This window comes from Corythoichthys intestinalis, chromosome 18 (genome assembly GCF_030265065.1).
Source record: "Corythoichthys intestinalis isolate RoL2023-P3 chromosome 18, ASM3026506v1, whole genome shotgun sequence".
NCBI classification, from domain to species: Eukaryota; Metazoa; Chordata; class Actinopteri; order Syngnathiformes; family Syngnathidae; genus Corythoichthys; species Corythoichthys intestinalis.
Window position 1 is genome coordinate 48,006,185 of NC_080412.1, and position 9,872 is coordinate 48,016,056.

At 43.3% G+C, this 9,872-nt stretch overlaps 1 protein-coding gene across 1 annotated transcript; it reads left to right on the plus strand.

Moving 5' to 3' along the window:
- The first annotated feature begins 3,035 nt into the window (after positions 1 to 3,035).
- Positions 3,036 to 6,681, plus strand: cdx1b (caudal type homeobox 1 b). Its single transcript, XM_057821165.1, has 3 exons — positions 3,036 to 3,588; positions 5,663 to 5,811; positions 5,878 to 6,681. Exons 1-3 carry the CDS (start codon positions 3,036 to 3,038, stop codon positions 6,049 to 6,051), a joined length of 876 nt encoding a protein of 291 aa, XP_057677148.1. The 3' UTR covers positions 6,052 to 6,681.
- Positions 6,682 to 9,872: the final 3,191 nt, after the last annotated feature.

Here is a 9,872-nt window from a genome sequence, read left to right on the forward strand (position 1 = left end):
TGAAAATGAGTCACTTCCGGCTCCAGTCTCGGGTTGAGGACGAATGCCAATGTGACGTCACCCGGGTCAGCGTCTCACAATACGGAATTGCTTTATAGCATGCAGATGGACTGCGGATTCAGCTGATTTTGCCCATTCATTCGTTTATTTTTTTGCATCACTCCAGCCAAATGGACTGCACCAGGGAGAGGCGTGTGAGCCTTTTTGGGTTTTAGAACGTGTCCGTTCACCCCGAGAACGGCCAAGACAAGTGTGCGACAACTGTGGGACCATTGGACTTACGAGGAAGTGAGTAAACAAAATATTTTGTATTATGTCAAATTCTGGGATCATGGCACACGTTTTAATATGGAGGTGGCTTGCATTTTGTGGCTGACAATGCTCCTTGTCCACCGAAAATGCCACTCGGCCGACGACCGGCATCATGTCGCACCCCCCCTTCCCCGCCGGGAGAGCGTTGTACTCAGCTTATTGCCTTCTTTGTGTGCCCGGTGTTCTGTCAAATTTTCCACCCCATCAGAAATTGCAACTTTGTGTTAAAAATGGCCGAGAATACAGCGATTACAAAGTAAACGCTTTCTTTAATTAAAGGACTATTTACCTACATTTGATCATGGACTGACATGAAGAAAAGTTCTCCTCAGACACATCCTGCCATGTTAGCCACACAACAACTGCAGCCGCTCTAGTATGACTCTCTCACTGTTTACTTCTTCGCCGTGTAGTAAAGGATTATTTTACACCATATTCGTGTCGACCAAGTGGCAGCTACGCGCTCCTCCGACGTCGGCCGGTTTGTGCGGCGTTCATTGTCCAGCCGCTTCCCCGCAAACGAGCCCTCCGCCCGCGGCAGGGGAACGACAAGGTCAAACTCGCTCGCCGCCGGGCGGGGTGCCGATCGGCGAAGACAATCGACAACCACGACGCCGGCTAGTTTGGTGTGATTTTTCGCTTCGAAGACTTTGAAACATCAGTCGATTCGGGTTAGCGTGTCGGCTAGCCGTCACGTCTCTCGGTTTGTTTACATTCTCCAAAGCCGGGGCAGGGAAATGACAAAAGCCTGACTATAACTAAGGTGGCATAAAATATTGTTTGGGAGGTGCGACAGTAAAGGTGAAGTTGACAGTTTTGACCATTATGGAGTCATTTTGCCATGTCGTACTGATTAAATGCATTTTTATTGTTTCATATTCCATTTAGCACAAGACTGTTATTTGTCATGGCCATACCATTTATATTTAGCAATCGTGGAAAAATACTTGGATAAAAAGAATATCCTGTAAAAATATTGGAGTAGAGAGACTGAAACAATGACATTTTGCGTCTCTCTTTGTCGCATTTTCCTCGTTCTGAATAATTCCCCCTCAATGGGCTGAATTCTAAATCGGATGAAAGCGTGACCCTGCCGACGTCAACCTCTTGTCGGGGACGCCAGAGCCCTATAATGGTAGGCGCGGCTAAACGGTGGATTAAAAGACAAATTTCTCGTCATCTGCGCTTTGCCAAATTGTAGTCGAATCATCTCAAAATATGATTCTACATCACATAATAATGCTATTTAAGTCATTTTTTTAATCCTGTCGTACGCACTTTAAGATGCGCGCTAGTGACCTCATTCACTGCCAGCCAGAGCTGACCGAGGTAGTACGCGTTGCTGTAGTTAGTCAAATTTGTTTTGGTTTGAAAACACCCTTTCACCTACGTCAAATGAGCTGGGATGGCGTCTATTGAACAATCACGTATATTGGACGTCGATCCCCGTCAATGGCAGCAAACGAATTCATGGGATAAAATTGAAACTGCGTGATCCGACAGCCTGCTGCCGTTGTGTTTCCTGTGTTTCAGTGCTGTAAGCGTCCTTGTGAAAAAGTGAGGTTCATGTCAAAAAGTTCTTTTTCAATCCACCGTTTGGTAAATAAAGAATAATTCGTGTTCAGTTGGAGATCGTTTTCATTGGTTTTCTGTATGTGGAACACACACACACACACACATAGAAAACAATAGTGATATCTGTGAGCAGTCGTAATCATAAATCAGCTTTTTGCATGGCATGGCAGCAAAGTTTCCTTCGAAATCCGATTTTTCAACTCATTTGTTGACGTCCTCCGTTAATATCATTATTACATTTTATTGATGATTTGCCTGCATGTGTCAATTAAGATAGCACGAAACACTTGCGGAAAGTTGTAAATGTTTTTACACACACGCATGCACCTAAACGCGGACACACGGGTGTACCTAATGATGTGTCCTTTATGCCCACACAAAGAAAAGTCATGAGTGTAAAACAATAAAAGCAAACTTGTAAAACCATAAATCGACAGGTCGCCTCTGTGAAAAATTTCACACGCCAAAAAAGAAAAAAAAATCTTTTCCCGAAATTTTCAAACCAAGATTTTAAGTGTCACCTCGAAAATTTGCACTTACTCAGTTTTTTTATTTTTTATGAAAATAAAATATTCCATTGACTCAAGTGTGTGTGGGGGTGTGCGCGCGTTTGCCCTGTTATGATTTCTATATTTTTAAAGTCGAGACACTTTCAAATTGCATGACGGATTTTTTAAGCAACTTCTCAAATTATTTTGAGAGCAAATAAATAGTAGGGGGAAATTGTGAGAATATTGCAAGTACGATCAAAATACAATGTAAAAAGTTTTTTTTTTTTTTTTTTTTGGGGGGGGGGTAATAAAAAGACATTTCAGTTGCAAAAATCTGTGAAATGCGAAACCTAAATTTTATGGCCCATGAAAGTATCGCAAAATCAAATACCTTTTATTCTTCGCTGCATGCAGTTGATTCAATGTCAAGGACTCTTTTCTTTTCTTGCCGCACTTAAAACGGCTCTTTCATTTGAGTATAGGAGATGTCAAAATAAATTGTTTTTGTGTCCATATGATAACGACGAGGGGGCCATAAAAGCGACCACGTGAGCAGGCCACTTTATAAGGAGCGGTGCATGCGCGAGTGGGGTCAGCAGGTGAGGCAAGTCAGAGGCACGCAAGGCAGGTGATCCCCCCCACCCCCCTCCACCCAACATGTACGTGAGCTACCTGCAGCTGGACAAGGACCCCCCCATGTACCAGCAAAACCCCGTCGGCAGCAGACACCCGGGCCTCGGCCTCAGCCCGCAGAATTTCCAGATGGGTGGGCCGGCCCAGTACACGGACTACGCCAGCTACCATTCGCACCACGCGCACGGCCTCGGCGCGGACGCCCATCAGGGCGCGGGCGGCGGCGGCGGCGGAGGCGGAGGTGGCGGCGGCGGCGGCTGGAGCCCGGTTTACCCTCCGCCGCCGCCGCCGCCGCCGCCTCCCCATCCTCACCCGACTCAGCCCGCCCGAGACGACTGGGCCGCGCACCACTACGCCGCGGCCGCCGCTCACGCCGCCGCCGCCGCCGCGGCAGCAGCCGCCGCCGGGTCTCCGGGCTGCTCCGGTTTCGGGCCTTCTCCTACGGAGTTCGGCCAGGCGCCGCCGCTTCTGGCCGCCCCGCTCAACGCGGCCGCCGGGCAAGGCTCGGCCGGCTCCCCGCAAAGAAGGAGCGCCTACGACTGGATTCGACGCGCGTCCACGCCGCTCGCCAATCCCAGTACGAACATGAATTATTATTACTATTATTAACAATGGCATTTTTAGGATGGCTGAACACAATGACCAAAATACATACTCTTCTTTTGCAATCATTTTTATTTAACGATAAAGAAATGACCTTATATTATTATACAATCCAGCGATTATTATTGTAACACCTGACATTCACCAACCAGGTGAATAATAACGAATAATTTTGGTACTCTCGTCTATTAACCCGATAATCCCTGACGCCCTAATGAACAGGAAATCCTGATCTTTTAAATTTGAACGCTTTATGTGGCTCTTAAACATAATATTGCAATTTTATATATAGTATATATTTGAAAAAAAAGTTTTTTTTTTTTTTTAATTTGCATGTTCTCTAATTTGTATCATGATACATGAAGCATTACATGCAGTTCTCGTGGTAAAACAAAAATGACCAAAGTGAGATTGAACACGATAAGGTTGTTAACGAAGATTTTTTTTTAATTGCAGTGAGGTCCAGAAATGCTTGTATCAAATTAGATACATTGGGCAATATATTATCAGGGTTAAGATTAGTCTTATCATTTATGAAAAAAATGTATTGAAACTGTTTAGTTTTTTAAATCAATCGTTCCTGAAGATAAAGAAAATGTTTATTGTTATTGATTGTAATTGACTATTCTTGTCAATAACATTTTGAGACTGCAATCATAAAAATGGAGCCAAATAGATATAGATATGACGGAAAACACTCAAGTGACTTGAAGTTCCGCTCTGAGACCCCCAATTTGGCCAAATTTCAAAATTGTCCTATATGCATGTGTGATACATCACGGGAAATCTTAAAATCTCAATTTTCTGGGGGAAGAAAAAGTTTGAACAGGAGAGCATTAAAAAAAATAAAATACAATTTTAAACAGCGAAACCCTATCTGGAGTTGAGAGCATGTTAGAGCATAATTAAAGACACACATGATTTTAACGAGATATTATCGCGTACTTAACTCTTTTCAATCAAAAAACTTCATGAGGCATGTATCACCGAGTGTCAAGACACAGCTGTGAATGGCCACAGCTGGATTTTGGGGGTATTTTATGAGTGAAACATGGTCATATAACAAGGGTCACGATGCAGAAATCTCAGACATCAAAGAGTGGTCGAGATTTTCATTTTCATATATTTACCCTTTCAAACGTTTTTTTTTCTTTGTTTGGTTCGATTATTCATCATCTAAAATATTGGGGAAAATTTGACAGTAACGAAAAAAATACAATCAAGCGATAGTTATGAAGTAGATATCTGTGACTTTCTTACGGATGCTAATTTTTTTCACTGTGTCGTATAGGTTTAAAATATGCGAGAAAATAATTTATTATTATTTATTTATTTATTTTTTTTACTAAATATGACATCAATTAATGACTCAAAGCTAAAAATGACAGACATTTTGAATAATATAATTAATTACCTTCGTTTTATGGCTACGTTGAAACAAAAATGGTTGCGCGAGATCTGTAAACGGGGGTTTCCAGGGTAAAACGGACGAATTAAATATAGTTCGGGGGCTTTATGAGCCATGAATCTGCTATGGCAGCCTGTAGACATATTGATCTATCAAACACAACAGTTCTTTTGGCTTAAAATATAGCAATTTCTTTTAAAGAGGAGTGCAAGAGCAGAAACTGCTTTTTCAGTCTTGTCTGTGTTTTCCTGTAAATATAAATATAAATATATATATATATATATATATATATATATATATATATATATATATATATACATACATACATACATACGTTTTTTTTTTTCTTTTCAAAGCGAGCACGTGAGAGGAGGGATCATGTTTGTCTTCTTGTCACTTTTTAACAAGGCGTGTGGAATTGGAACGAGTGAGTGTCGTGGTGTGTGTTTAGCGTTAATTGTCAATCACGGCGTGCTAATGACACGCTAACGCAGGCCTAGCAGACGGAGCGCATGCCGGTGACTCGTCCGTGCGAAACCGACGCCCGACAACTAGAAACGGACTTGCCAAATGTTCTCGCTAAACGTTAATGGCCAAATGTTAGACTAACCCTAAAGAGTGCTTCATGCTCACTTCGCAGATGGGAAGACACGCACAAAGGACAAGTACCGGGTGGTTTACACGGACCACCAGCGTCTAGAACTGGAGAAGGAGTTCCACTACAGCAAGTATATCACCATCCGCAGAAAGGCAGAGCTGGCCGGGGCCCTCAGCCTATCGGAGCGCCAGGTGAGGCCGTCCGAATCGGGCCTTTTCCTCCCAGGAGTGTCTCATGTCGCCCGCGGTTGTCCTCAGGTGAAGATCTGGTTCCAGAACCGGCGCGCAAAAGAACGCAAGATCAGCAAGAAGAAACAACAGCAGCCCGCCTCGTCCTCGTCCGGCAGCGTCCCCATGGTGACCAGCAGCAGCGGCGGCGGTGGCCTGGTCTCGCCTTCCTCGATGCCCGTCAGCATCAAGGAGGAGTTTTGAGGCCGACCTCTGACCGCCGTGGGCTCGTATCGACGGACAGACAAAAATGCCCGCGGGACGCTGAAAAAAAAAAAACAATGACTGTTAGCCAAATGTGCAACAAGTGTTGCATTTAACTACATTAGCATGCTAATACCACCCTAATGCAGACTAGCTCTTGAAAAAAAATGGGACCAGAGGTTCATAACACCTCAACTCAACTTTACAACATGCTGATCCTAATTTCCTTCCACTGTGGTAACTGATTAGCTACATTAGCATGCCGGTGACATCACCATGTGAAACTGTAAGTTGGTGCGTTGATGCGATTTGACTTAATACACGAGGACAAACTATAGGGTTTTTGACGACGACTAGTGTTAGCCATCGTTAGCAGGTCGACGCTGTTCATCCGCGGACCGGACGTTAGCACCATTAGCATGCTACTGGTTTGACTGTGGCTATCAGTCGGCTACATTGGCGTACGGCCACTACTCGACAACGGAGCTAGCTCGACGTTTTGGAAGCACTTATTTTAGGAGTGTCTGCCCCCACGCGCCACTTTTGTTTATCTTTTATTTTTATGCTAATCTTGTAAAATCATTTTGATTGTCTTCAGTTTGTTTGTATCGATGGTCAAGAAAAACATTGGGTCCGTGCTTGGTTCCTCGTTTCTTTTTCAATATCACATGACCTCTCTCTCACACACACACACACACACACACACACACACAGACAGCAGCGTGAAGTAGGATCCTCGGTCATGCTTGCTCTTTGGACGCCACACCTCAACAAGCACCAAACGGCTGGCCGACTATGTGTGCCTTTAAGACCTTTGCTCTATTTCACCTCTTGTTCTATCTTAAACCTCGCTATCGCAGGTGTGCGCGTAATGACAGGAGAACAGCTAGTTTGAGATTTTAAGGAGCCTCGCGAGCGCCGCCATGTTTATTAACATCAAACGCAAGCAGCCATTTTGGCTTTGTTTGAAATGGGAAAGGAGGTCGGACGGTAGCTCGCCGCCTGCGCCGTTGAGAGGCGGATGGGGACGCTAACGAGGTGGGCGGAGCTTCCCATACCTGCCATAAAGTTTTATTGAGGATGGGGACAATAAATTTTTTTTCTTTTTTCGGCATAGAGACACACCACTGTTTACTCACTTCCCTGACATACGCGCGGCCTTCATCCCGGTCGGCCGCCATCTTTCTTAAACATTGACCACAAACGTGCAAATAAGGACAGATTTATAAAAGGGCGTAGGTTTGGTCTCAACATTGGTAGGGACGATATAACAGCATAACCTGAATGTAGACATATTGTTGAGGACGGGACATAAATAAGGCCAAACAGATTGGGTGAACACGGGCTACATTTCTCATCAATATGAACCTAATTGAATGAATTGATAGGATAAATGGCCAATGCAAAATACAGTGTATCACAACAGTGAGTACACCCCTCTCATTTCTGCAGATATGTAAGTATATCTTTTCATGGGACAGCACTGACAAAATGACACTTTGACACAATGAAAAGTAGTCCGTTTGCAGCAGTTATAATAGAGTTCATTTATTTCCCCCTCAAAATATAGCCATTGATATCCAAACCCCTGGCAACAAAAGTGAGTACACCCCTTAGAAACTACGTACATCCCTAAATGTCCAAATTGAGTACTGCTTGTCATTTTCCCTCCCAAATGTCATGTGACTCGTTAGTGTTACTAGGTCCAGGTGTGCATAAGGAGCAGGTGTGTTCAAATTTGTAGTGAAGCTCTCACACTCTCTCATACGGATCACCGGAAGTTCCAACGTGGCACCACATGGCAAAGAACTCTCTGAGGAGAGGTATTGTTGTGCTACATGAAGATGGCCAAGGCCACAAGAAGATTGCCAGCACCCTGAAACTGAGCGGCAGCAAAGTGGCTAAGATCATCCAGCAGAGTCCACTCAGAACAGGCCTCGGGTCGGTCGTCCAAAGAAGCCGAGCGCACGTGCCGAGCGTCAAATCCAAATAGTTTCTTTGAAAGATCGTCGCAGGAGTGCTGTCAGCATTGCTGCAGAGATTGAAGAGGTGGGTGGGCGGTCAGCCTGTTAGTGCTCAGACCATACATCAAATCGGTGTGCATGGCTGTCACCCCAGGAGGAAGCCTCTTCTGAAGACGGTATACAAGAAAGCCCGCAAACAGTTTTCTGATGACATGTCAACAAAGCACATGGATTACTGGAACCATGTCCTATGGTCTGATGAGACGAAGATGAATTTTCCGATGTGTGGCGGCGACCAAGTAAGGAGTACAAAGATAAGTGTGTGATGCCTACAGTTAAGCATGGTGGTGGGAATGTCATGGTCTGAGGCTGCATGAGTGCTGCAGGTGTTGGAGAGTTACATTCCATTGAGGGAACTGTGAAATACTGCAGCAGAGCATGATCCCCTCCCTCCAGAAACTGGGTCACAGGGCATGACAATGACCCCAAACACACCTCCAAGATGACCACTGCTTTACTGAAGAGGCTGAGGGTAAAGGCAATGGACTGGCCAAGCATGTCTCCAGACTTGAACCCAGTAGAACATCTTCCTCAAGCGGAAGGTGGAGGTGCGCAAAGTCTTAAATATCCGGCAACGTCGTCTCGGAGGAGTGGAAGAGCGTGCCAGTGGCAACCTGTGAAGCTCTGGTCGACTCCATGCCCAGGCAGTTCCGGGTAATAGTGGCGGGCAGCCACACAATATATTGACAGTTGACATGTTTTACTGTATGTTAGTATTGACAACTTTCACTAAGGGGTGTACTCACTTTTGTTGCCAGGGGTTTTAGATATTAATGGCTATATTTTGAGTTAATTTATGTCCCCTCAAAATAACTCTATTATATAAGCTGCACACAGACTACTTTTCATTGTGTCAAAGTGTCATTTTGGCAGTGTTGTCCCATGAAAAGATATACTTCAATATCTGCAGAAATGCCAGGGGTGTACTCATTTTTGTCATACACTGTTATTCTAACTTTCATATGTATTGCTTCAAGTGATACACCGTTTGATTGAAACCTTTGTTTTCAAAATCTACTAAAGAAACACTTTGGAAAACTTCCAGAATAAATGTCTGGATTTCATTAACAAATTTAAATTGCAATATTTCAACTCGGGCCGCAGCTATCGATTATATTAGTAGTCGATTCATTGATGAAGCGGTTAGTTCAAATAATCGAGTAATCGGATAAGGAACATAAAAAATTAAAATACCTGGGCTGAGCCTCAGACGGCACAAAAAATGAATAAATGAGGATCTAAGTACAACAAAAGAGCAATTGGCTAACTTACAAAGCAAAAGCTATCTTAAATGCTATAAAATGCTAACTTTTTTTTTTTTTTTTTTACAATGCGCTTCACAAAAGGTTCAAACACATATTCCCGCAAAAAAAAAGACTAAATATACATATAAAACTACATGCAAACACTTTCAAAACAAACCATTAGAATGCCACTTTAATTAAACGAATACTTGAAGCAGCAAAATTGAATTTGAATCTCTTTTCTAATTGAATTACTCGAGTCAATCGATTAATCGTCGTGGCATTAATTTGAACTTAAATTACATAACATACACAATAAACACAAACTTGTTCATAATCTCTTAACTATCCAGAAATGCAAAATATAAACAACAAATGCCACTCAAAACATTGTCTTTCTAAATAAAGAAATTAAATATAATTAACATCTTAGTCAGGGAATAACAAAATATACAAAAATGGAGCTTTTGTCCACAAGCACAGCCAAATTCAACAAAAAAAATGAAAGCGTCATTGGCTGCTGCTGGCTGAAAAAAAATTTGGAATATCCTTC